The sequence below is a fragment of the Herpailurus yagouaroundi genome, unplaced genomic scaffold, assembly GCF_014898765.1.
Source record: "Herpailurus yagouaroundi ecotype Mexico unplaced genomic scaffold, PumYag 187, whole genome shotgun sequence".
Classification (NCBI taxonomy): domain Eukaryota; kingdom Metazoa; phylum Chordata; class Mammalia; order Carnivora; family Felidae; genus Herpailurus; species Herpailurus yagouaroundi.
Window position 1 is genome coordinate 17,607,041 of NW_024412418.1, and position 27,969 is coordinate 17,635,009.

General features: G+C 48.4%; 1 protein-coding gene across 3 annotated transcripts in view; it reads left to right on the top strand.

Annotated features, from left to right (window-relative positions):
• Positions 1-21,626, top strand: part of ELF5 (E74 like ETS transcription factor 5) — a 44,979-nt gene extending 23,353 nt beyond the window's left edge. For all 3 annotated transcript variants that reach the window (XM_040495474.1, XM_040495475.1, XM_040495476.1), the window contains exons 3-7: positions 6,628-6,861; positions 10,370-10,420; positions 18,331-18,399; positions 19,590-19,785; positions 20,235-21,626. In XM_040495474.1, the coding sequence (XP_040351408.1) occupies positions 6,628-6,861; positions 10,370-10,420; positions 18,331-18,399; positions 19,590-19,785; positions 20,235-20,331 (647 nt within the window). In that variant the 3' untranslated portion in view covers positions 20,332-21,626. The remainder of the gene's footprint in view (positions 1-6,627; positions 6,862-10,369; positions 10,421-18,330; positions 18,400-19,589; positions 19,786-20,234) is intronic.
• Positions 21,627-27,969: the final 6,343 nt, after the last annotated feature.

A 27,969-nucleotide genomic window follows, 5' to 3' on the forward strand; every position in this document is an offset into this window, starting at 1 on the left:
AGTACAGCACGGTGGTCGCTAAGCCTCAGGTGTAGACGCGCAAGTACACGTACCCGACCTACTGCTGGCTCCGCTGCCTACTCACTATGTGACCTGACAAAGGCATTTCACCTCTCTGTGCCTTACTTTCTTGGTTTACTTTGTAAAATGGGCGATGTGATCTAGGACCTGGTGGCACAGTGTGGACGATACCACGGGCACAAAGAGTCCGGTATGCTAACTGGTACATCCTAACACTCGTGCGTCAACTATTGTTACACCGGGGGAAATTTTATTTACATTTTTTTGATGTTTTTACTTATTTTTGACACAGAGAGAGGAGGAGCTGGGGAGGGGCGGGGAAAGATGGAGACAGAAACTGAGGCAGGCTCTGTGCTGACCGCAGAGGGCCTGACGCGGGGCTCAAACTCGTGAGCCATGAGATCATGACCTGAGCCAAAGTTGGATGCTGAGCTGACTTAGCTACCCAGGCACCCCTGGGAAATTTTATTTAAAGAAAGAACTTTATCTGAGAAGGTGCAAAACCTTTTGAATATTAATACACAGAAGATCAGGAAGAGAGGCATGTGGGTCCCATGTGGGCTTTTCTAAGCAAGATTCATGTGCTGGGTATAGAAGTCTGAGAGCGCACACAAAATAGAGTCTAAGAATTTCTAAGTCAAAACCAGATAAATAAACAAAATCCACTGAAAAGTGGGAGATGAGCCCGTGGCAGTGATCACAACCCCACGAGCACCCCTAGAGACAGACCTCAGCACTCACCACCGCTACCCTATCTGGCACACACCTGAGCCTCCTGGGCAGCTGTGGCCTCAGGACCACTCAGGGCTCGCTGCTCCCTGTCCCTTCCTAGCCCCGCATGCCCCAGGCCACAGCCCTTTGTTGATAGCCACCAGCCCTTCCAGTGTTTTTCCCATCCAGTTTCTTATGCTGCTCCGGGCTTCCCTCCCATTCCACCATCTCATGGTCTAAATCATTCCACAGCCTTGGAAGGAATGCTAAGAAGGGCTCTTGGATGGAGTTAGACCATCTCTGGGAGGAAACCTGGAAACAATTTATCATTTCAGGCTTCCCCCCTCATAAAGTCCTTCCTTTCGGTGACAAAGCCACAATTGATGGTGCCCCCGTGCTACCCAGTCCACTCACCGGCTCTCTTCAGTGCAGCCCCAGGCAAAAAACTTTCCCAACTCCCTATGCTAATAAATCATGCTAATTATGGTCCAGGCTGTGTAACTCGGGCCTCCTCTGACCCAGACTGTCTGCCTCCCCACGCCGAGCCCTGGGCTTGCTTTGTTCTGCTTCTCCTCACCTAGACTGAAGCTCTGGTAAGGAAGACCTCATTTCCCTGAGAACAAACACAGTCCCAAAATAGTAACAAATTACAGGTGACTGCCATTGAAGGCTTACTGCCGTCCAGATAACTGGGCTAAGTTCTTTACAGGCATTTCTTTTCCTTTTCACAGCAAACCTTCTAAGAGGTAGGCACTATTATTATTCTTGTTTTACAGAAGGAAGCTGGGGTCCAGAGAGGTTAGGAAGTTAGGATTGCACAGCTAATATGCTGAAGAGTCAGGACTGCAAATCAGGAAGGTCCATGCCGCAGCTCAAACTCAGCTAATCCACACAAATCCCTTCCAGGTCTTTTTCTTCAGGTCCCTTCCACATCAGGTTAGTTGACGGGACAGTTAGAATGGAGGATGGGAACAAGGGTCTGATTGAATCCAGGAGCTGGCAGGTTCATTTAGCTTCACAAACCTTCTCATCGAAGTTCCCCGATCAGCAGAGGAGAAAGACCAAGTTCTCCTACAAAGGGTCTGGGAACATAACTCAAAGCTCGAAGTTCAAACTATTTTTACAGTCTGCAGATTTCACATTGTGTTGCATAGCAAAGAAAAGTCAAAATCTCCCCCCACCTAGATTTTTGCTTTAAGTGAGGCTCCAAAATAACGAATAGGGTTGGCTCCAGAATTTCTATGTAGGAAGGGCTTGGGGGCAGCAATTCATGTGGAAGAGATGGCAAAGGCACTCACCTAGATTTTTTTTTTTTTAAGAGCACTTGGCGTAAGATTGAGAAGACAGCAGGTGTCTGTAACAAAGAATGGAAGTAGTGGATTAATGGACCCATTCTCTGGCATTACCATTGGAGATGCCCAGATATTAATCATGTGGGCCCCCTTACCCTTGGCACCCTCTGTGGGGATTTAGCCCCTGCCCCTCCACCCCAGTGGGGAAGCATGGGTCTCATGTGCATCCTGAACATCAAGCATTTTACAAAACCACACAGTGTCCCCACATTTTGGACAGCATTGGTTGCCTAACTCCTGCTGGCAATTCAAGGACAAATTAGCTTGCTTTAAGGTATAACTTCCTTTGTTTTCATAAAGAAAATAAACCCAAGTCTCTGGAAAGGAACAAAGCTGCCGACCTACACACACACACAGACACACGCAGAGAACCTATTAGAAGTATTTGAGGAAATACAATCAAAGTAGTTGCTATGGGTAGCCCCAGTACTAACAAGTATAAATGGATGGTATTTAATGAGCACTTACTACATAAACGCCTGCCTCTCTTCTAAGTGCCTTCCATGGACATTCGCTGCTGACCATGTGGGCATGTGAGTGTGCCAGCCCAGCTTTACAAGGTTAAGTCTTTCCTCTGAGTTTATATATACCGCAGGTTAGAGCATCACTTGTGAGAACTACCCCCCAACCACGACCAGAATTGCTGAAAACTCCCTTAGCTGCTCAGTTCTTCCTCCCAGCGTAGCTGGCCCTTGAACAAATGTCCTGACCCACTTCCAACTTCAAAGTTGCTGGCTGAGTCTGATGTTTAATAGTGGCCTGTGGACGTTTAGATTAAGTCTTCCGGGCAGGAGATGTCATTTGCACACATAGGCAGAAGGGCTTATGCTCAGCTTCCCCAAAGAGTTTTGATTACTTTATAAACGCTAGATGCATTGAGAAAAACGCTTTGTATTTCCAGACAACACAACCTATTAAAGATAATATATTCTGTGGGTGCATTACCCTTTCCTTTCTTAAAATTTACTTTTAATTTATTTTTAAATTTTTTTAATGTTTATTTATTTTTGAGAAAGAGAGAGACAGAGAGACAAAGCATGAGCAGAGGAGGGGCAGAGAGAGAGGGAGACACAGAATCCGAAGCAGGCTCCAGGCTCTGAGCCATCAGCACAGACCCCAATGCGGGGCTCAAGCCTAAGAACTGTGAGATCATGACCTGAGCCGAAGTCAGACATTCAACTGACATTACGATTTTTTTGTTTTTTGTTTTCAGTTCACACCATTTAATGTTTATTTATTTTGGAGAGAGAGAGCACAGTTGGGGGAGGGACAGAGAGAGAGGGAGACACAAAATCCGAAGCAGGCTCCAGGCCCTGAGCTGTCAGCACAGAGCCCAACGCGGGGCTGGAACTCATGAACCTCGAGATCATGACCTGGGGCAAAGTCAGACTCTTAACCGACTGAGCCATCCAGGGGCCCCACCCTTTCTTTTATCTGCCCTGAGTTCATGTCTTTCGGGTGGCAAAAGAGTCTTCTTCATGCCATTCTAAAGATTGTAAATCTGGTTATCATCAGTCTCTCATCCTCTTTCTGATTTTTTAAACCTTTTTAAAGTAAATTTTATACATGTATGATATTATACATATATACGTAAATTTCACATTATCTTATATTTTGCATATTACACGTTAGACATAAATTTTTTATGTATAGCATACCATACACACACACACACACACACACACGTGTGTGTGTGTGTGTGTGTATAATTATCATGTGCGTTTATGCCTTCAGTATGCCTTCGTCCAAATCTTTTTTAGTCAGTCTTTGAGATGTGTCCGACTTCGTCCTCCTCAACCGAGGACAGTGAGGCATGATATGACGCAAGATGGAAGAGTTGATGTGGACCGAACTCCTTTACTGACTACCCACATGGCCTTAGTAGAGTCACACAGCCTCCCAGAATCTCCTTTTGCTCAACTATAAAGTGGGGACAATAACCCTTGGTCATTCAGCCAGTCAGTTCCACTCACTGAGCACCCACAGCGGGGTAGGCCAGGCCGCGTGCACTCCTGGCTCCGGGTGAGCAAAGCAGAGCTGGCCGGCCATGTGGAGCTCAACGTTTGGGGTGGGGTGGGGGGGCGGCGGTGGTTAGGCATGAATCCTTCTGAGAAGGACACCTGAGGGGGCTGTGCAGACGTGGGAAGGCTCCCTGAGATGGGGGAGGGAGCTGTGGTCTTGAGGATGAGCAAGAATTAGTTAGGAGACAGTAGATGGAGACCTTGTTCTGGCCCAGGAGCAATCCTGAGGGAGCCCCAGGGGAGAGGGTGAGGAGGGGCTGGAGGAAGCAGGCCTTCCTCACCTCTGTCAGCCTCATCGCTGCACCCCTCTAGTGAGGACAGGACCACGGAAACACACGGCAACTAGAAAGCGCCCCATTATGCTGACTCTCTTTGCCCTCTGTGTCGTGAGAACAGCCATCTTCCTCTCAGCTCCGGGGGCTGTGGGAAGGCCTTCCCTGAAGAGAGCCTGCCATGCTTGGCTCTGGCTCTGGCTTTCCTCCAGGGGGAGCCGCACACAAAGCCTGCTCTGTGGGTGAGCTTCAAAGGAGAGAGCTGAGGGGAACAGAGCCGGCCAGCAACACCTCCTCGTGTCAGTGCCCACCCCCACCCAAGCATTTCTCCGAATCCTCCAGGCCCTTTAGCGTCCAGAAACAACATGGCCCTCTTCACGTGCCAAAGAAAATAACAAGGGGGTGGAAGTGGAAAGAGGAGGGAATGGAGACTTGGCGAAACCTTTCCACGGAAAGAAATAAACTGTATCCTCCAACTCTTGCACGCCGATAGCCATCTCCGTTGGGGACTCAGCTAGGGACCAAGGGTGGAAGAATTTCAAGGCTCATAAACATCCCTCATCAGAATACCAGGAATGTCAAAGGCCCCCGAGGTTTACTCAAGCCAGAAATCAGTAGATGAAAGCACAGACCAGACAGGGGAATGGCTGCCCTATTTTCCCAGTAGACCCTATTGGCCCCAAGGTGCCCCTCACGGGCTAGTGGGCGGGCCGCAGCCAGCGACCAGCAAGCAAGAAGTGAGGCGGCCTCCTCGTTCTCCTCACCCACCAGGTAGAGGCAACAACATTGATCTCGACCATCTTGACAGACTACCGACCCTTTATCCACACGCATATAAAATTCTGATTACAAACTTAAATGAAAACAAATCTATTGTTTAAGTTGACCACCCCTCAATCCACTCCACGGTAGGGAAAGAGATTTCTGGAAGGGCTCTGAGTTTTAGGGGGAGCCTCAGTTTCCCCCTCTGTGAAGTCGCCTGATCATTCCTATTTGGGAGGATTTGAGGCCCTTGAGAAGCTGACGCACCAGGGGTGCATGAGGAGCTCCTGAAGGAGCAAGACTCCTGACAGGCAGCGAACATCTCTCTTGCCTTGGATCGGAAGCTCCGTAGATTCACTGGGGACAATGGCAGCAAATGCAGCATTTACCAGGGAGTCAGAATAGCCTCATTGACATTTGCTGTGGAGTCTAACTCTGAGTGACGCTTTCTGTCGTCGACACAGCCCGAGCCAGTCACTGTGCCATCCTCTACGTTCTGCCTTTCTCCTCACTTTTTCCACACTCGTCTGCCACCCTTTCCTCGTGGAATTGGGACAGAGCTGTTGAGCACCCAGTCTCTGTTCCAAGCCAAGCATGGCCCCTTCCCAGCCTCCCAGACAAGATGGTGCCCACTTCTCTCTGGGTTTGTATGGGGCTCCTCTGACGGAGTGACGGGGCTCTGGCCTCAGGATAGAAAAGCATCATCAAAACCACAGAAGCAACAATACAATCAACTCCCCCACGTCTCTCTTCCCCAGAGGAGACCACTAAGGTGATCCAAGCTCTGTCGGACCACGGGCAATGTCTCACCAGCTCGAACCCTCGGCCCTAGATGACCAGAAACAGCGCACAAACCAACAGCTAGTGTTGGCAACTGTTGTAAGAGCAGAAGGAATCAAATCAGCTTCAGATTGTGTCTGGCACACAGTCAGCATTTAATAACCACTGAATTGTTGATAGTTTTCTAGGCGCTACACAGCCTATATACGTTAACTCCAAATTGCATCACAGCCCTGTGAGTTGGGCATATTATACCTATTTTACAGATGAGGAAACTGAGGCTTGAATGTCTATGGACCCTGCCCAGTCGCAAGCAGCCAAACTAGGGTTGGAACCCGGGCTCGTCGGGCCCCAAAGAGTGTGCTCTTGATAACCTGTTGTCTGAAACCGAACCACTGAAGGGCCTTGTTCTCCCCTTCTCCGCTACTTCTCCTAAGCATCGAGACTAGGTCCAGGCACTCTCAGGCCATGACTGGGTTTCTCACCCGTCATCCTCTCTCCTGCCCCGACGTCCACCCGTAAGATCCAGTCTCTTCTGGTTTTTGCAGTGGGGTAGGTAACCTGGGCCCCAGAGCACCCCAAAGCCAGAGGCTCTTTTAACTCACAGCAGAGGGGTGGGGGTGTTAACACAACCGAAGCCTCCTTCGGGGGCCCTCTAGAGGCTTCCCTGGGGGCGGCTGTCCCTCACTTCCCTCTCTTCTGGTGTAGCCTGCGACTCCTACTGGACGTCCGTCCACCCCGAGTACTGGACCAAGCGCCACGTCTGGGAATGGCTCCAGTTCTGCTGTGACCAGTACAAGCTGGATGCCAACTGCATTTCCTTCTGCCACTTCAACATCAGCGGCCCGCAGCTGTGCAGCATGACTCAGGAGGAGTTCACCGAGGCGGCCGGCCTCTGTGGGGAGTACCTCTACTTCATCCTCCAGAACATCCGCTCCCAAGGTCAGTGTCCAGAGGGCCGGGCCTCTAGGGGAGGGGCCCGGGACTGGGACCGAAAGACCCCACGATGTGACTCACACGGCAAAATCTCATTCGCTGGAACTCTCTGTTCACTAACATCCCCGTCACCAAAACCTCCCAATACCTGCAAGTTCTAGTTTGCTAGTATTAGAGATCGCAGGTCAGAGGGAGCAAGTTAAGGGGAAGCAAGTTGAGTGCTTTTTTTTTTTAATAAATTTTTTTTTAATGTTTATTTATTTTTGAGACAGAGAGAGACAGAGCATGAATGGGGGAGGGTCAGAGAGAGAGGGAGACACAGAATCTGAAACAGGCTCCAGGCTCTGAGCTGTCAGCACAGAGCCCGAAGTGGGGCTAGAACTCACGGACCGCGAGATCATGACCTGAGCCGAAGTCAGCCGCCCAACCGACTGAGCCACCCAGGCGCCCCAGTTGAGTGCTTTTTTAATTCGAGAAGAAAAACTAAAAAGACATTCAGGAACCAGATACAACAAAACATTGTATTATGTTCATTAAGATTTGCAACCATAAAACATGGAAGAAGAGGTTTCTGCTTGACTTTTCATTAAGCAGAAAGAGGAGAAAGTTAACTAGACCCTTTCCCTTCCCATTTCCAGAGGAGTCCAATTCATTGACATTTCGTGATCACTTTCCTAACCGTCAAGGAGAAACAGCCAGAAGGTGGCGTCAGTGGCATTCTTTAACATTTCAACAGGCCCCGCAAGAGCGGAATGTTGAACAGGTGTTTTAAAACTGGATAGGTTTCTTTTTGAGAACGTATAATTCTGTATCCCCACATCACAGATAAAGGAACTATGGTCCCAAGCTATTAAGTGACTTCTCCGATGTCATACAGCAAACAGGGTTAATTCATGGAAAATCAATAGAAAGCAGAGGCTTTGAGTTCAGAAAGACCTGTGTTCCAATCCTGACTCCAACACTTTGGAGCCATAGGTCCTCTGGCAAAGGGCTTGCCCTCTCTGGATTTCTATTGCCTCGTCTGTACCCTGGGATAATAATACACCTTCACAGGTGACAGGTTTCAGTGAAACATTGCCTGGAGCAGCATAAAAAAGTGTAAATGCAATAAATGGCAGCTGGGTTTTGTTTTTTTTTTTTTTTTTGTCATTATGCATATAACCAAGGGGAAGAAATTTTTAAAAATAAAGGAAACATATTTCAGCTCAATTTTAAGAAAAGACATTTCTAAAGGTTAGCACCTTTTTTGGGGGGAAGACTGCTTCAGAATATACTCAGGGTAGGAAGCTCCCCATCACTGGAGATAATCAAGCAGTCTAATAGCCCCCTGATCGATGGGGGTGCTGGGGCAGGGATTCCTGTCTGGGCAGAAAACCACAGAAGACCTTCCAACTCTAAGAATTCTTTGCTTTCCCCTTGCTCTCCCCAATCATGAGTGCCTGAGGGCGGGCAAGCTATAGATGTTGGCCCTGGGGCACTGCTCAGCTTCTGTCCTGGGAGCCACGACCCATCGGGGGCAGGGAAGGGACAAAGAGACCTGCTGTCCATTGTTGTCCAGTCCTGGCTTCTTTAGCCAGTGACAGTGCCCTGCCAGGAGCAGTGGTCTGGGCGTAGAGTGGACCCTCCCTGAAAAGGGGAAAGTCTGAGTAAATCACAGCAGCTCAGAGTAGAGCTCCAGGCTCCAGCACCTTCTGAGGGAACCTCTTTGCATGAGAACCCCTGGGCCACAGAGAGGGAGGTGTCCCATCCTGGAAGAGGATGCAGCTTGGCATTGCCGCCTTAGCCAAACATCGTGTCCATCAAGTTTGTCCCCAGGCCCCCAGCAGCCACTGTGCTGGGGTCTCTTCGCATGAGTACCTCCCTTCCCTGACACTTGTTACAACCCCAAATCCCTACTCCTGGTGCCATCGCCTCAGGGTCGGTGCAAAACAAGCCCAAAACAATTGTTTTTCAAACAGACCATATTTGGATCCTTCTTATTCTGAGGAATCCCTGGAGTCACAAAGCCAACTCTAACGGGGGAACTTCAGGCCAGCAACGTTCTTCAAGCAGGAATGTGTGCTGTGTATTGTGAACTGAAGTACACGCATTGTGACCAGACTTTACAGTGGCCCAATTTGCCTGGGACACATCGTTTTCACCCATTATCCCAGAGTAGTTGTTACTAGCACTGTCTTTCATTCTCAAAAGTGCCTGCATTTGGATAATAAATTAATTATATGGTGATCTGGTTATTATCTAGTTTAGGCCTTCTATTACTGCATAGGTTAGGACTCTGGCAGAATAGGACACAGAAGGGCCGCCTGGGTGGTTCGGTCGGTTAAACGTCCAACTTCGGCTCAGGTCATGATCTCCTGGTTCGTGAGTTCAAGCCTCCCATTGGGCTCTGTGCTGACAGCTCTGAGCCTGGAGCCTGCTTTTGATTCTGTGTCTCCCTCTCTTTCTGTCCCTCCCCTGCTCGCGCTCTGTCTCTCTCTCAAAAATAAACACTAAAAAAAATTTTTTTTGAGAAAAAAAAGAATAGGACACAAAACAAGTAAGTTTTGACAGCGGGAGGAGCTACAGGGCAGCGTAGGACCCAGCGTGCTGTCCGGTTCGGAGGTATCTCAGTAAGATTTAAGGGCCTGGAAACCCGGGGACGCTGGTTGCAGCAAGATGAGGTCAGCAAGGAGTGCGGGGGCCACAGTGGAGGTGGAGTGGGTCCCTCATCGGTTAATCCTCTATCCTGTGCTCTGGAGGCCCTGTGGGCAGAGCAGACCGAGGTGTCCCGGCCGAGCAGAACCCATCAGAAAATGGGGCTAGGAATAAACAGTCCCAAATGTGCCCTGTCCCGGCCTCCTGAGTCAGTGGAAGTTGGTGCTCACTGGCCACCAAGCTAGGACAGAGGTGTCCTTTTTCCTGTACTGCTACATGGTAACTTGATTGGAAACTCCGAATTCACCCCCAACTCACCCCATGCTTCAGAGGAGCAAACCAAGGCCCCAACATGGCCCCCAAATCCTTGCTAAAGCCTCTCAGCGGGCCTTGCACTTCTTTGGGCCTCCTGCGTCCATTCTCCCCTGTGACCAGCACGTAGCAGGCATTTAAATCCCCAGAGGATTAGAGGCTACATCATAGACCACAGACCCTGAGAGTGGAAGGGAGACTCAGAGGTAGTTTTGTCACCTGTGGCCAGCGAGGAACACGAGCCTGGAGACTGAGTGACTGGCAAGGTCCCACTGGGGTCAGTGACAAGGTCCAGCTCAGAGTCCAGGCCCGCTTGGAAAATCCTAGAGGCTGCTGGAATGCATGGCCCTGGGGCCCTCTCCAGGAGGCCTTTAAAAACCAGGAGACTGTCATCTCCCAAGGATGGCTTCAGGGTGGCCCAATTAGCGCCAGGTGGTCTCCAAGATTCTTTCTGAAATAAAACTACCCCACAGAGAGGACAGCTGTCTCCCCTTCTCCCCGCACCCCCTCTCCTGGCCAGGGAACCCAGGATCACGGTGCGGTTTGTGGACTTCTTTTTCTTTCCTAGGTTACTCCTTCTTTAATGACACAGAAGAGACCAAGGCCGCCATCAAAGACTGTAAGTAACCAAGTTCAAGCTGCCCAAGGCTGTGCTGAGGCTGCTGTTGGGCACGGGGGCTTGATGGGCCTTTTGTGACCACGTTGAAAAGCTGATGACCTAGAAACGGTCACAGACCAGGAGAAGACAGCAGGGAGAAATGTGGTGGGCAGAGCACGGGGCTTGGATTTATGGATTCCTTGCCCTCCCCAGCCTCAGTGTCCCTATCTGTAAAATGGAGTGGCCCTCACCAGGTCATGGTGAGTGGAGAAACAGTGCACATGAAGTGGCTGGCAGATGCCAGCGACTTGGACGCTCCAAACACTGGTATCTGTGAGCAATAATCATCATAATTACTAGCCATGGGGGCCTTGTAGCTGCAAACGTCTCTCAAGATCTGAGCTCACTAAGCAGTTTTCAATTACAAGGGGATGGAGGACCTACAAGAGCCCTATTGATTCTGAAAACTAACCCTCACAGTTTTACTTTTGCAAACGGAGGTTTAGGAAAGGGAACTTTGGAGCTTTCTTTTTTATTTTTTAATGTTTTATTTATTTTTAAGACAGAGAGAGACACAGCATGAGTGGGGATGGGGCAGAGAGAGAGGGAGACACAGAATCCGAAGCAGGCTCCAGGCTCCGAGCTGTCAGCACAGCTGGAGGGGGGTTTGACGCGGGGCTCGAACTCACGAACTGTGAGATCATGACCTGAGCCGAAGTTGGATGCTTAACCGACTGAGCCCCCCAGGCGCCCCGGGAGCTTTCATTTTCTTAAAGACGATGATGGTTATTACTTTTAGTTGCCAAGTCCCACACAACGGCCCTGGCTTGGGAACTAAGAGGAGATGTGGGTGCTGGGTCCTGGGCAGGCCCCTTCCCTCCATAGACTTCGCTCCTTCATCTACAGAGACAGGACAGAGCATATGGGTACTGCTGAGGCCTCTGAGGGACAGACACAGACAGATGGGTTCTTATGACTTATTGTTTCTGTTCTGAAAGTCCCAAGCAATCAACTGAGGATTCAGGTTATCTGGTTAATGAAGGGTTTTTTTTTTTTTATTAATTTTTTAATGTTTATTTGTGAGGAGAGAGAGAGACAGAATTCAAGCAGTGGAGGGGCAGAGAGAGAGGGAGACACAGAATCTGAAGCAGGCTCCAGGCTCTGCGCTGTCAGCACAGAGCCTGATGCAGAACTTGAACCCACGAACTGCGAGATCATAACCTGAGCCGAAGTCGGGCACTTAACCGACTAAGCCACCCAGGCACCCCATGAGGGGTTTTTTCATTCAGAGTTTTAGTGCAGGAATAGCTGCATCCATGAGCCACATTCTGTAGGCTTACAGAGGCCCGAGGTGCCCCATGGACCCCAGTGGACCTCACAAGAGCAGGTCTGCCTTCCATGAGGCATCCCTGCATTCAGGCCTCAGAGCATAGCCTCATCCCTGTCTGGGAACAAAGCTCCCATGGAGCTTCCCAGCTCCACTAGAACCCTTCCACAGCAGTCTGCAGGGTGCAAACCCAGCTGTCTCCACCCAGCCCAGGCCAGGAGAAGCCCCTGGAAGAAATGAGCCCACTGAGGCCCAGGGACAGGCACCTGCTGTATTCCTAAGCAGCAAGGAGTCTGACCTGCCTGACCCTTTCTCAGGGGTCAGTGTCTCTACCTATAAATGGGTGTCTTTTTGCCAACCTGCCTTCCTCACAGCTAGGAAGAGATAGCATGTCGTAAGTTCTTTAGAAGAAGTTGTTACATGAGTATACAACTAGCCCCAATTAGAGTCATTGCTATAATAATAACAATGGCAGTTAGCATTTACTGAGTGCTTACAAAGAGCTGGGCCCTGTGCTAGAATCTTTATAGACATTGTTTTAGGTAATCTTCTCAATAACTCTGTAAGACAAGACCTAGTACCACATAGGAACTAAAGCTTAGAGGTTAAAGTTTAGGAAGGTGAGCAGCCCAGGTGTGTCTAAATCTGAAGCCCTTAACCCCTAATCTCCTACCCATTCCTTTCTTTCCCTTTTTTTTTTTTAAATTTTTAAGTTTTTTTAATTTAATCCCCCAGGCACCCCTTTTATTTCCCTTTTCATTCATTCATTCAACAAATATTTATTGAACACCTACTATGAGCCAGGCCCAGGCACTTACTATGTGCCATGGCTGCACTGATGAGGATAACTTTGGTCTTGCCTTCATAAAGCAAGAGAGGGAGAGAGACATTAAACAAATAATCCCCATAATAAATATGTGATGACTAAGTATGACGATATCGCAAAGGAAAAAGATAGGGTGCTGTGTGTGTGATGGAGGAAAGATTGCATTTAAATTAGGGACCAGGGAAGACTTCCTGGAAGAAGAAATATTTTAAATTAAACCTAAAGGATGAAAGTTAGCCAGGAAAAGAAGGAAGAAAAGGGTCCAGGGAATGAGTGGCAAGTGCAAAGGCCCTGGGGCAGGATCAATTTTGGAGCCCTTGAGGAAGAATCAAAAAAAGGCCAGAAACTCTCACACTAGGAGGCTCAATATGGTAACCACTAGCCACAGGTGGCTATTAAATTTAAATAAAATTAAATAAAGTTAAAATTCAGCTGCTGAGTCACACTGGCCACATTCCAAGTGCTCCATAGCCACAGGTAGCTAGTGGCTACCACATAGGACTGCTCAGCTTCCTGTCACCATGATAAGTTCTCTTGGACAGCACCTTGGTAGATCATTGGCCACATCAGCAGAGGGAGGAGTGGGAGCCGAGGCCAAGAGCAGGGCAGAGGCAGGTCATGTACAGCTCTTGAGTCTGGATGTCATTCTGAGCAGGCTGGAAAGCCACTAATGCAGGAAACAGTAAGATCCCATCTGCATTTTAAGAAGATCCCCCAGACTGCGGTGTCTAGGTCAGGAAGGAGGACAGCCAGGAGGCTACTGTCCAGGAGGAGAGTGATGGTGATGGTGGCCCAGACCAGGTGACGGGAGGGACAGAGAGAAGTTTCTGGAGGCAGAGGTGGTGATAAGACAAGGACTCTGAGCTGGCTTCTCTGGCACACGCACCCATGGAGACAAGCGCTCCCAGTGCATGCCCTGCCCAGCCTGCTGCAATCAGCGGCACAAGTCCTAGACTGAACTCAGGGTCATGTGGTCTGGTGAGTACACCCGAAAATGAGCACCACAGCTTTGCTGAGTTGCAGCCTCCACGGCTACAGCCAGGAAACCACAGCCTTCCCCCTGGGCCCCTGGCTCTCTCACAGATTTCCCCAAACAGAAACCCTAATGTACAGTTTAGTAGGAACAGATCATATAAGGAGCCTGTTCTAGAAAGTCCAGGACATATGATCATGATGCCCACCGCCCAGGTGATGTTTCACGATCTTAGACACCATCCACCCCAGAAATGAGTTGTGCCAGCCAGAGGCCAAGGCCTTGGCCAACCAAGACAACTGGCAACCCGGAGGCTTCAGGTAACGTTCCCATGAGTCTTCGGTGAAGATTAACATCACTCATTGGCATCCGTGAAACACGTGCCCAGAGTGGTGCCAGGAAGAGTATTGCACATACTTTAGCCCATTTAATCTTCATTAAAACTCCAACAGGTGGCTTTGTTACTCCCATTCACACCTGAGGAAATCAGAAGAGCAATAACTTGCAAATAAGATGGGATTCCAATTCATTTTCTCCAAGTCTGTTCTTGTATACGCTATGCCATTCACCACACACACACACACACACACACACACACACACACACACGCATACATGCACAAGAGCACAAGTGCCTAGACCCTTCTCTTCATTCTGTTGCCCCTTCAGCTGAGACCCAAGGCTCAAGAATCTTCTGGGTCTGGGCCCAGCTCTGCAGTGATCCAGAGAACGAGATGATTTTCAACTTAGTACCTGCTAAAGGGACCCAGGCCCAACAAGCTCTGAAACTGTTGGACTGGCCCAAGTGACACGCCCCAACCCCTCCCACCCCCACTGCAGAAACGCCAGAAAACAAAGCCTGAAGGCCTGGGTTCTAGGCTCAGAGCCTCTCCTCCTGACACGGAGACGGGGCTCTATGGCACCGCTCACGTCATGGGGATGTGATGAGCTGCTTTTGGAAACTCTGCCTCTCCTGCCCCATATTGGCTTCTGGACTTCAGTCAATGACTGAGAATATATCCTTTGGCCACATTTTAAGCAGTCTCCAGCCTCAAGGCAACCGAACCTTTCCAAATCCCAGAGACAGCAGAGAACTGAGGCCACGCCCCAGTCACCCCACACTGGCACAGCCTAGCTGCGGGGACACATTCGAGATAAAGATAGTCCTGAGACAGGGAGAAGTGTCCCCCAGAATACCACTGGCAAAGAAATACAGCGGGTTCGTGGGGGTGCTGTGGCCTCCGGCTGGCATCAGTGGAGGCTTTGACTTGGAAACCTGCCTCTGCCCGGCCATCTCGTTGATGGCCACAGCGCCTCTGCCCCCATGGCCCCCCACATCTGCCAAGCCAGGCCTCCAGTCTAGGGGACCCGTGAGTGGCTTCAAAGCCACCAGTGAGGACTGGGGGCAGATAAAACAGAGTTATGTCTGGCAAGACCCACAAGGAGAGGCTCCCACAGTCCACATAACCCCGTTTCACACTGACCTATCCTGTGTTCACCCCAGCCAGCCGAATACCCCTCATCTGCCACACATGGAAGAAATCATAAAAATTAAAAGGCCGACTTTTCCCCTCCCTCTTCTTGCCGTTTTGGCACTTCAGCGAAAGCTTATGGTCTCTTCACCGGTTAGTAATTCACCTTCGTCTATTTCCACCACTCCAGCTGCTTTCTCTCTTCTTAAAAGATTAAATTAACCCAACAACAGGTGTGCCCCGTGGGGGACGCTGTGCCTGCAGCATGGCGTCCGAGCGGACTTAGAAGGGCAGCGGCCTTTCTTGTCGCAGTCGGCCAGCTGTCTGTGCTGCTCACCTGCTTTCACGTCTCTCCACCTGGCAGCTGTCCCCGTTCTCCGCTCACCTCGCCCGGGCATTCACTTGTGGTTTGCACATACCTGCCCGTGTGCGTGGGCCTGTTTTTCCACATCAGTGCAATTCCAGGCTGTAGTCTCTGAAAGGGTGAAGAGGCCCAGGGACCCTGAAGGCTGAAGGCATATGCGTGCACCTCATTGTTTGCTCCAGTGGACATGCACTGGGGCTGCTGGAGCTTAGGGCTCTGAGGTTGGCCTGCTCCGGCGCTGGCCAGGCACGTGACCTGCCCCGTGGGCCGCCGCCCCCCCCCCCCCCCCCACCATCCGGGGCGCCGCTTTCCCTGCCCCCGCCCCGTTTCAATACTCCCAGCGTTTATCACCGGCCAAAATGGTCCATATTGGCTTGTTGGTGAGATGTTGCTACCCACTCGGAGGTCTCAGAGGAGAGACTTGGACCTCTTTTGGGCCGTGCCTCCAGCACCTCGTGCGTGGCGTGGGCGTGCGGTGGCTCACTACTCGCGAACAAATGAGCCCATGACCTGCAGTGTGCTCCCCGAGCCCCCTGCGCCGCCGTTTATTTCCGTGTCACGTGGGGATAGGAACAGACGGTCACCACGAGGGTGGGTGAGGTGAGTACCCGGCCACAGCACACGCTCAACAAGCTTAGCTCATAGTCGGGAAACGTCTGTCAAACACTTACAATGAAAGACAGGCTAGAGCAATAGCTCCGAACGTCAGCTTTGGAACGGAACTGCCCTGGGTTCAAGTCCTGCCTCCACCTCTCGGGATGAAATCCTTCAGCTCTCTGGGCTTCCATTTCTTCCTCCATAAAGTGGACATAGCAACCGTACCACACAAGGTGGTTGCAGGAATTAAATCAGATAGTTTCCGTGAAGCGCTTAACAAGCACTTGGCATTTAGCAAGCGTTCCACGGTAGAGCAGAAAAGAGACAAGATCAACCACTGCTGTGAAACTAAGGCACGCACAGTCGCTAGGAGACAGAGAGGGGACCTGACCCAGGGGTAAGTTCAGAGAAGACTTCCTGAAGAGGTCTGGAGAGCGAGAGTGGGTTTGGTGGAAGTGGGGAGCAGGGAGCTATGCAAAGGCCCTGAGGCAGGAGAAAGCCGATTTGCATTGGGACTATCTAACTCAAGAGCAGGGAAGAAGTTGGGAAGCAGCAAGACAGAAGGCTAGGGAGCTGGGTTTGTGAAAGGCCTGACTAACGTGGCAGGCTTCATCCTGGAGACAAGAGGAGGCTGCTGCAGGATGGTAAGCCAGGGAGAGACATGACCCAGTAGCACTGAGACAGATTGACCTGGTCACCAGTGTGGTACACAGGACACCATTCCTTTCCTTGACAACATACTTCCCCTTTCATCCAGTGATTATAGCGTAGCATACCTACTAGACTCACAGTACACATGCTTAGTACAGAATGGCATGTGGTATAGTGGTTGCTCAGTACTACCTACTGAGTATCTATCATACTCCAGGCCCCGGGCTGGGTGTCGGGGGGACAATACATCTGGAGACACAAATCCCTGACTTCTGATGGGAATAGAGCATGAACTAAATAAAAGATGTTCTAAATAAAAGATCAGGTTCGATGGTGATAAATATTAAGGCCAAAAAAAAAAAAAAAGTAAAATAAAATAAGGGATTGTGGATACAGGATGCTGAGTAGGGGTGAGTGTGTGTGATTCCACCGAGATGGTGACTTTGAGCAAAGATGGAGAGGAGGGCCCGAACCACGGATATCCAAGGAAAGAGCACTCAGGGCAGAGGGAGGGCAAGTGCAAAGACCCTGGGGTAGAATGTGCACGTGAGTTTCAGAAAGAGCCAGGAAGCCGGTGTGGCTGGAGCAAAGTGACCAAGGGGAGCGGCAGGGGGTGGGTGGGTGAGATCTGGTACCACCTGTTTCATTTTTCCGTAAACCATATACTACTTTGAAACGATGCTGTGCGAGGGTCTCAAGCGGTTACTTACAGCGTGAGTTCTAATTGAGCTCTGTATTGAGTTCCTGCCTTGCTTTATGCTATTCATCAGCTCTGGTCTCTCTCTGCTCCTGCTAGTGTCCCTTCCAGTCTGTTCTGCACACCCGAGTCAGAGAAATTTTCTTAAAATGTGGATCTTGGGGCGCCTGGGTGGCTCAGTCGGTTAAGCGTCCGACGTCACCTCAGGTCACGATCTGTGAGTTCGAGCCCCGCGTCGGGCTCTGGGCTGATGGCTCAGAGCCTGGAGCCTGCTTCCGATTCTGTGTCTCCCTCTCTCTCTGCCTCTCCCCCGTTCGTGCTCTGTCTCTCTCTGTCTCAAAAATAAACGTTAAAAAACATTTATTAAAAAAAAAAAAGTTTTAAATGTGGATCTTGTCAAACTCCAAAGTCTTCACTTTACTCTTTGAATAAAACCCCGAGTCCTTACTATGGCCTGTAAGGAAGGCCCTGTGGGCTCCGCCAGCAGCCGGCTTCCCCAGCATCCTTGTCTGCCCCTCCCCTGGGCACAGATGCCTGCCTCACTGGTTCTCTCTGCATGCTTGTCTCTGCACATGCTGCTCCCTCCCTCCGGAACACTCTCGCACCTCCTCACATCTGCGCAGATCCCTCCTGCACAGGAGGCCCTCCCTGGCCACCCCACCTAAAGTGGGCACTCCCCCCCCCCCATTTGTTCTCTATCTGATGTCTTGCTTCCTTCCCAACACCTTAAATAGGTGGATTGTTCGTTTGACTCGTGTGTTGCCTTTCCTGTGGGTCCTTAAATTCCACCCGCACAGGGACCAGGTCTGTCTCATTCTCTATTCTCTCCTGTTCCCAGCACAGAGCCCAGAACCTGGCACCCAGCGGGTCAACATACAAACGCTTCCTGCAGGCAAACACCTCGCACCTACTACGTACCCCCAAAGCGCCTTGGCTGCCACAAAGGCAGCCAGTTAAGAGGTTGCTCATTTTGGTGTGATTTAAGCTCTGAGTGACTTCTCCTGCTACAAATCATTCTATTTCAGATGCCGATTCCAACTGTTTGAAAACCAGTGGCACCAAAAGTCAAGACTGTCACAGTCATAGTCGAACGAGTAAGTGTAGAGATGCCATTTCTCATTTCTAATTTCCTATAACCACTCATGAGACAAGCACTCTAATACACTTTCAAATTGAAATGTTTGAATGGGACCAGTTGTTTCCCGAAGAAGGTACCAGAAAAGTTGACTTTTATGGCATCAAAATCACATTGCTTTTCACTTAGACATCGTGTTACAAGAATTAAAATGAGGAAGGAAAGAAATTTTCTAACCGTGGTGAATTTCTGAATAAGGGTCTATTTCTCCTGGTCTACTGGGGAGTTTTCTCTCTGAAGTACTCATGGACAATAGTAGAGAAAACACTATTGTGTTTGGCAGTTCTGTTAGCCTTTCCCGGCCCTAAAATCTACCCAGTGCAGAACTAACTCTGTATTAAATCGTAATCCTCCAACGTCTGCTCGGAGGTAGGTACTCTTATCCCATTTCACAGATAACTAGAGAGATCACGATTACAGAGCTAGAAGAGGTGAATTCAGGACCGAAACCCAGGTGGTTGGACTCTCCAGACAGTCTTAACCACAATGGAAAAGTGTGGTTAAGTGGTTAAGAAAACAAGAGAAATACCAGCTTCTCATGAAAACCAAAATTGTAGGATTGGTCTGCCCAGAGAGGTAGGGTTATGGGATTTGAGTACAACCATAATGCCTGTCGGCCCATTTGACTGTCATTTAATTAATTCCTAAGAATTAGTGCATAGCTCCACGAAGCGAGGACAGTGTGTGAGCCATGGTGTTTCTAGTCAGTATAAATTTGGCGTCCCCGTATGTGTGTTTTCTGATTGCTTTCATAGAAGACAGACATTTCGTGGCTCAGTCAGGTTCCAAGTGGAGCACTGGGTCATAACGATGGAAAATAACCCCATAAAAGAAGCAGCTATTCTCATAAATTAATGAGAAGTTGTATACTTCTCTTAGAATTTTTTTAAAAAAATTAAGTTTATTTATGTATTTTGAGAGAGAGAGAGGAAAAGAATGAGGGGGAAGGAGGGCCAGAGAGATCGAGAGGGAAAGAGAGGCTCCAAGCAGGCCCCGTGCTGTCAGCACAGAGTCCGACATGGGGCTCAATCCCACAACCCTGGGATCATGACCTGAGCTGAGATCAGGGGTCGGACACTCAACCAACGGAGCCACCTACGTGCCCCTTAAAACATTTTTAAGTAACTTTTTTTTTTTCCTTCTCAAAAGGCCTCCAAAGTTCTCATCTATGGGAATTTGTGCGAGACCTGCTTCTATCTCCTGAAGAAAACTGTGGCATTCTGGAATGGGAAGATAGGGAACAAGGTATTTTTCGGGTGGTAAAATCAGAAGCCCTGGCAAAGATGTGGGGACAAAGGAAGAAAAATGACAGAATGACGTATGAAAAGTTGAGCAGAGCCCTGAGGTAAGTTGAGAGCATGAAATGCCATGAGCCTTCGGGCAGAGTTATACAAAATGGCCAGCCACAGAGGATTAAACTGTGTTTGCAGCTCCTTCCTTGATAATCGAAAGGTCATGAGACAACACTGTGGTTCTTAGTTACAGGTGGGATTATGGTTTGTAAATGGACACGCCGTCCTTCGCATTCTTGGCGGTGGCCCCGGGGATCATGCTGAGCGCAGGCCATCCCACACATACACACACAAAACGCGCTTTGAACTGAGAGTGGGGAGGCTCAGTCTTCAAGATGTCTGGGAAAGGTTTAAGTGTAAGCTGATAGCAGGGTGTGAAAATACCAGGGTAACCAAAGACCAGCCTGCTCACCTAAAAGGAATGAAGGACAGGGTTTGTATTCTGTTGTTTTCCGGGGGGGTGCGAACCTCCCCACATTCGTCTTCTGCTTGCCCTTCTCAGGTACTACTACAAAACAGGAATTCTGGAACGAGTCGACCGGAGGCTAGTGTACAAATTTGGCAAAAACGCACACGGGTGGCAGGAAGACAAGCTATGATCTGCTCGGTTTTACGGATCTCTGTCTTCTAAAACAATCGGATCACCAGAGACCATTGCAAAGTCTTTTTGTTGTTGTCAACCTGCAAATGTGCTGATAAAATTTCTCCACCTGTCAGCTTACATCTGGATTCAGAGTTGTCGTCACCTGCGTGGGGACAGCGGCAGCAGCTCTTAAGAAATTCCTTTTTTTTTTTTTTTTTTTTGCCTTACCCAAGGGGGAGGAGGGGGTGATCTTTCGCAGTACCTTGATGAAACATTACTTCCCGAATCAAGAGTTGCAGACACACAATAGCCCATGCTATTGGTGCTGCTCGGAGGAAAGGATCCAGTTCTGCCACTGGAGACTCGTCCGGTGCTCCCGTTCGAAAGGCTCAGAAGTTTTCACATTTTTAACCGTGGCAGCTCACAAAGGAAAAGCAGTTAGTATAGTGGGAGGGGGTGAGATGTGGGGGAGACAAACATACTGTAGATTTTAAGTCGTTCACGTCAAATGCCATAGAAAAGTTTCTTAATTAATAAAGGAGCTAATCCATCAAGCTGGGACGTGACTGGATTTAGCATGGGTTAATAGTAAGTTTCTGAACCAGAGCATCTCTTGGGCCGCTCAGCAAAACTCCCATGGCCATCTTTCTAGAGCAACACCCTTAAAATTAGGCACATTATTTACTCCTGCTGAGTTTATTCCCCTTCTTCCCCTCCTGGCGGGGGGCAGCCAAGTTAATCAACAGATACTTGTACCGATTTCCCAATCACCGCTGTTTCTGATTCCAGCTGTCAGTGCCACAAAATTGTAACTCGTCGATTCCGTCAGTGGCCAAGGCGTTAAACCTTTATAGACCCGGCAGTGCCCTGACCACTCTGTAATGGCCGATTAAATGTATAAGCCTCTTTTCCTTTGTCTTCCTGGCATGTACTCAAGCTCTAAAACACATTTCCTCGACAAAAGTAGCGAGAGTGAATTTATACCAGTAAATGTTCACAGGTTTGAGTCTGCACTGACATCTTCTCATTACTCACGGGGCGGGGGGTGGGGGGGGGGGGGGGGAGCCGTTAGTGACCTACAATGAGGTGGCCTGCCCCTAGGACTGCTGCTCCACCCGAGCAGGGATTTCCATGTGACAAGGCACTGAAACAGGATACAGGCTGAGGACCTCCGTGCGTAGAGTTTAACTTCAAAAGCAACGTGTTTTAAAAAAATGTGAATTACTGTAAAATAATCTATTTTTGGATTCACGTGTTTTCCAGGTGGATATAGTTTGTAAACAATGTGAATAAAATATTTAACATGTTAAAGTGTCTCTGTGTCGTTAAATTCCACAAGGCAGACTCGGCAAAGCATTAGCGACCTGGGAAACCTTTGACGACACTTCGTTTCTTAGCGTTTGGGACGTGTAAAGAGCCCCAGAAGATGCAAGAAATGTATGCAGTAACCCTACCCACCACCTCTACATCCTAAGGCAGAGGTTCCCCTAACAAAATGGAATACATAGGTGAGTGGGACCTACGGATATGTTTCTGTTTGGTATCCACGTGCGGGCATGCACACACACACACACACACACACACATTTTTTTTTTTTGCTCGTTTTGAGGTTTGGTTTTGTCTCTCACTCTGAATTATTTTACCTTATCTAAAAATCAGGGGATTGACTGAAAAATCCAGATTCCCAGCTTCTTTTAAAAACTCAGATCCGGCCACACTAGTTTTCTCCATGCTTTGTGGCAATAATTTCCTGGGGCTAAGTAGAAACTGCCCTCTTTGGGCAGAGCATCTGGTCACCACTTCATACCTCCTTCCGGACATTCAGCTATGTTCTCGCCCTATTGTGGCGTTGTTTCCATGCACCCAGAATGCTTGTACGTTTTGAACTTGGGACCTCCGTCTTGGCCATCTGAAGAGGTAAGTGCCATGGCAGTGGATGGATCAAAGCCCACAGTCCCACTGAAAGAACAGATTGTCCAGAAAATTGGAAATTTGCTGACGGGAGAGAACTGGGAACTTTCCAGCAGAGAGTTTGGCAGAAGCAGAACCAAGAAGTTGAGGTGGGGGGAGATGGCGGGGATTGAGGTGGGGGTCAGAGCAGGGTGGGGGAGTGGGGAGGGGGGAGGAGTAACACGCTACCTAAGAGATGCTGCCCAGCCCTGGAGGGGGGGCTTCGAGCAATTCACACAACAAAAGAATTTATCCCTCTGCCACTCAAGAAGTTTTCCCTTTACAAAATCATTAAACCAGCATCCTCTTCGCATTAGTTTCCTAGAGCTGCCCATGACAAATGACCACATTTGGTGGCTTACAACAGGAGGGATGTATTGTCTCCCAGTTCTGGAGGCTGGAAGTCTGAAATCAAGGTGTTGGCTGAGCCATGCCCCCTCCCTAGACTCTAGGAAAGAATGCTTCCTTGCCTCATTCTGCTTCTGGTGGCTCCAGGCCTCCTTGGCTTAGGGCTCTAAGATTCCAACCTCTGCCTGCGAGTGGCCTGCCCCTCCTTCTCCCCTTTCGTCTCTTAGAAGAATACTCATCTCTGGATTCAGGAACCATCTGGATAATCCAGGATGATTGTATCTTGAGACCCTTAACTTAATGACATCTGCAAAAACTCCTTTCAAATAAGGTCACCTTCACAGCTTCCGGAGTTGGGACACGGGCTATCCTTCTAGAGGACTTAATTCAACCCACTATACTCTTTAAAATGTGAACTTTACGGGGTGCCTGGGTGGCTCAGTCAGTTGAGCGTCTCACTTCGGCTCAGGTCATGATCTCACAGTTCGTGGGTTCGAGCCCCACATCAGGTTCTGTGCTGACCGCTTGCTCAGAGCCTGGAGCCTGCTTCAGATTCTGTCTCCTTCTCTCTCTGCCCCTCCCTTGCTCACGCTTTGTCTCACTCTATCTCTCAAAAAAAAAAAAAGATGTAAAAAAAAAAAAAAATTTAAATGTGAGCTTTACTTGAACGTAGAGCTCCGTGACACAAGTCACTAAAGAACGGAAAATGTGAAAAGCTGCTTAAAATACCACACTGCCAGCAAACGATACTAGAGCAAAAAAAACCAAAACCAAAACCAAACAAACAAAAAACCCTAAAAATGACAACGCAAAATTCAAAGAGTCAAATGAGGGAAAAGTGGTTGCTTTATAAAAAAAACAACAAAAAATCACAGTAGAGCTTTGGATAGAAAACTTTCAGTATATTCGTGACTGTTGAAAATTGTCCAAAATCTAAAAGTATACAGAACTTTTTGAGTTCACCTCTCCTAACCTTTCACGTTGTTAAAAGCTCTGATGAGGACTTTAAAGCCTTCAATTTGTCTCAGCAGCTCACTGAAAGTGGAATTTGGCCATCTGCTTTGTGGTGCCGTGAACTAAGAGGCCAAGAAGGGGCCACAGAGCCTGCCCGCTTTTCTCTCAGAAACGCACGTGCTAAGGTCTTACAGCTCATTTCCTTCGTAGATAATTGGAGCGATGCTCATGCTCAGGGAAATACAAGATGAATGTGTTTTTGCATCAAAATTCTGACACTGGATTTCACAAGAACAAGGAGCTCCCTCCCAGAGCTTAAAAGCCCCGACCAAGTACTCCTCTCAGGAGAACAAATCATCGATTTTAAAATACCGGGAGTGGATCTTCAGGCAGCGGTGTGCCAGAGCTGAAGGGAAAATGCCCTTGAAGGTGAGGATGTGAGAGCTGAAGAGGACGTGTCCGCACAAAAGCAGGCACACAAACGGTCCCAGCAGCATCATCCAGAGTAGCCGACAAGTGGAGGCGCCCACATGTCTGTCAGCTGACGAACGGGTAAATAAAACACAGCACATCCGTACAGTGGCGTATTATTTGGCAATAAAAGGAAATGAAGCACGGTACACGCTGCAACATGTAAGAGCCTTGAAAACACGATGCTGAGGGAAAGAAGCCAGTCACCAAGACCGTGTGTCGTAGGCCTCCATTTAAATGAAACGTGTGGAACAGGCCCATCTCTACACAGCAGGTAGACTGGTGATGGCCAAGGGTTGGGGCAAGGTTCAGTTCGGGGCAGGGTGAGTGATTGCTAATGGTACAGGGTTTTGCGGGGGGGGGGGGGGGGTGCACAAAAATGTCCTAAAATCAATTATGATGACTATACAACTCCGTATATATACTACAAGCCACTGAATTGTATGCTTTAATTGCCTGAATCTTACGGTATGTAAATTATGTCTCAAAAAAGCTATTATCTTTTTAAAAAAAAATTTTTTTTAACCTTTATTTATTTTTGAGACAGAGAGAGACAGAGCATGAACAGGGGAGGGTCAGAGAGAGGGAGACACAGAATCTGAAACAGGTTCCAGGCTCTGAGCTGTCAGCACAGAGCCGACACCGGGCTCGAACTCGCGGACCGCGAGATCATGACCTGAGCCGAAGTCGGCCGCTTAACCGACTGAGCCACCCAGGCGCCCCTATTATCTTTTTTTAAAAAGTTCCAATGATCCACTGTGTCAAACACTGCTAAGAGACCACGTGGGAGAAGGAAGGAGGATGGACCATGGGATTTTGTTTTTCATTGTGGTAAAATACGTAAACACAAAATTTAATAAGTTAATCATGGTAAGTGCCCAAGTCAGTGGCATTAAATATATTCACAGCGTTGTGCAACCATCACCAGCATCCATCTCCAGAACTTTTTCCTATTCCCAAACTGAAACCGTATGACCATTAAACACGAACTTCCCCCTTCCCCAGCCCTGGGAACCACCATTCCACTCTAGGTCTAGAGGGTCTGACTCCTCTAGGGACCTCACATAAGTGGAATGATACCACATTTGTCCTGTAGCTGGGTTATTTTCTCTTGCATCATGCCTTCAAAGGGCATCCATGTTGCAGCGTGTGTTGGAATTTCCTTCCTTTTTAAGCCTAATATTCCATTGTCTGGATATACCAACTTATGTGTATTCATTCATCCATCAATGGAAACTTGGGTTCTACCCATCTTTTGGACATTGTGAATAACGCTGCTATGAGCACAGGGTGTACACACAGCTCTTCGAGTCATTGCTTTCACTTCTTTGGGGCATATACCCAGAAGCGGCATCGCTGAATGGGACCACTGGATTTTAGCAGCATGGAAGCCACTGGTGACCCTGGCGAGGGCAGCCTGATTGCAGTAGGTTCAAGGGAGGACAGAAGACAGAGGGGATAGCAAGGAAAGGCAATTCTTTTAAGATGTTTTTCCATAAAGGAGAACTGCCGACTGAAGGGGGCAGTAACAGGAGAGCCCTCCGAGGGCAAGAGACGATTTGACTTAGAGCAGCAGGTTTTCAGACTCACAGGGGTGATGGAAGAGAGCACAGGGAGAACCCAGAGTAGGAGGGAGAGCATGCGGTCAGTGCACACGAGGGGTCTGGCCTTCAGGAGGAGCAGAGCTCACTTCTGTCAATAGAAAGGAAAGGGGAGCACGTGGATGTCGATGCTGGCAGTTTGGAAGATTCCGGTGGGGGAAAAACTAAGGAAGTTATTCTATCCTTGGTGAAACAAGGAGCTGAGAGGCAGAGGGAAAGGAAGAACCGAGTGGGAGAGTTTAGTGAGGAGGCAAAGACAGATTTCCAGGCAGTGCTGAAGGCCCACCTGAGGTTTGGGGTCAAATTTTAAAAAGTCCAGCCAACAGGGCTGTGTTTTGCTCCAGTCATGGTCATTTCCAGTGCAGGAACTGAGTCACTGAGAGGTGTTCCTTACCAAAGCTGGGTTCTGGAATAATTATGATTTAGAACTACATAAAATTTAAACAGAGTAAGAAGGGAAGTGAGGACATGAACACGGTGATGATCATTGAGAACTGATTGAATGTTCTAGTAGTGCTGAGGAACTTAATGGGGGACCGAGTCTATGGTAAATTAATGTTCAGATACAGTCACACACAGGCGCGCACACTCCACCTCCAGGGGTGGAGTACAATTCCTCACTCTTGGACTTTGGGCGTAGCCATGTGACTTGCTTTGGCCAATGAAATATCAGTGGGCATGGCACAAACAAAGGCTTCAAAACCCTTGTGCAATTGGGATTCTACTCTTGCAATCTCAATTTCCAGAGAAAGGAAAAAGAGGTTTCCTTTTCTTGCATTCTTACACTTCTGCCATCACTATGGGCTAGCCATCACCATGCATCCCAGAAGGCTGAGAGACATGTGACACAGAGTCACATCGCCAAGCTGCCCCAGCTGAGCCCAGCCTAGATCAGCCAATCCCTAGCTGACTTGGACACATAGGTGATATCTGACTTAAGTCACTGAATTTTAAAGTGGTTTGTTACAATGCAAAATCTGACCAAGACACAGTCCTAGGGGGCTGAACTGGAAAGCTGTGGTGGTCAAAGTCAAATATTTTGAATAATAACCACCATACAACCCTAGGGAGATAAGAACAATTATTGACTCCACTTCGAGATGAGGAAACTAGTGCTCAGAGAGGTAAAGCAACTTACTCAAATATCCACAGGTGATAACACACCATGTCTCACTAATTTTAGTCACCTTATAAATTTGGCTCAGAAACTCTAAGGACGTCTCTTAATGTCACTTAAAAGGAATACAACTAGATATTACTTCCCAGGAAGGAAAACCTAACTGGGGAAGTTAACCTCATCAATATTTATCTTTGAAAATTACAGTAAGATGTCTCCAGAGCAAAACTGGAGACACTTCCAGGTGTCAGATTTTTATATACAGGAAACATGTTAAATACACGTGATTTTAACTACTGACTTATTTCTAGATGACAGAATAAACCAAAACGGGAAATTATCTCAAAAACTCCATCTCTGTGTTTATAACCAATATTCAAATCAACTCCTTCCCCACTGTCAAATTATATTAATTTGTATGACTTTATCTTATATCATAAAGATACATATACTTATATTTATCTTTTATGTACTGTAGAAAGACAACTGTAGTGAGGTCACCATATTGAAAGTATTCACCACTGGGTACATATGGATAATCTTACTTTCTTTTTTTTTTTTTTTTTTAATTTTTTTTTAACGTTTTTATTTATTTTTGAGACAGAGAGAGAGCATGAACGGGGGAGGGGCAGAGAGAGAGGGAGACACAGAATCGGAAGCAGGCTCCAGGCTCTGGGCCATCAGCCCAGAGCCCGACGCGGGGCTCGAACTCACGGACCGCGAGATCGTGACCTGAGCTGAAGTCAGCCGTTTAACCGACTGAGCCGCCCAGGCGCCCCAGATAATCTTACTTTCTATGTTGACAAATGTAATAGTTTCAAAACACACACAGGAAGAATTTAGGGAGTAGGATTTGGCAGGGGGTGGGGGTGGGGGGTTAAAGAAGTTTGAACTAGAAGATTGAAAAGATCTCAGGGAGTTCCTGCAAGCAGAGTGCAAACTGGTTTTCAAGATCAGAGATGAAGGGAATAAGGGTTTTCAAAGAAAACAGGTTTTCACTGAGTACTTCAAAGCACTCTACTTGATTTTCGGTATGACAGGCAAAGACGAGTCAAAGAAAAAAAGAAAGAAAAGATAAGCAAGTGAGCTAATGGACAAGAGATCTCGGCAATTTTCAAATTTGAGGAAATTTGCTATTTTCCCTAGAGAAAAAAAAAAAGTCCTGGTCCCCAGTGTCTCAGAAGGCTACTGGTTTAAACAAATAACAATAGCA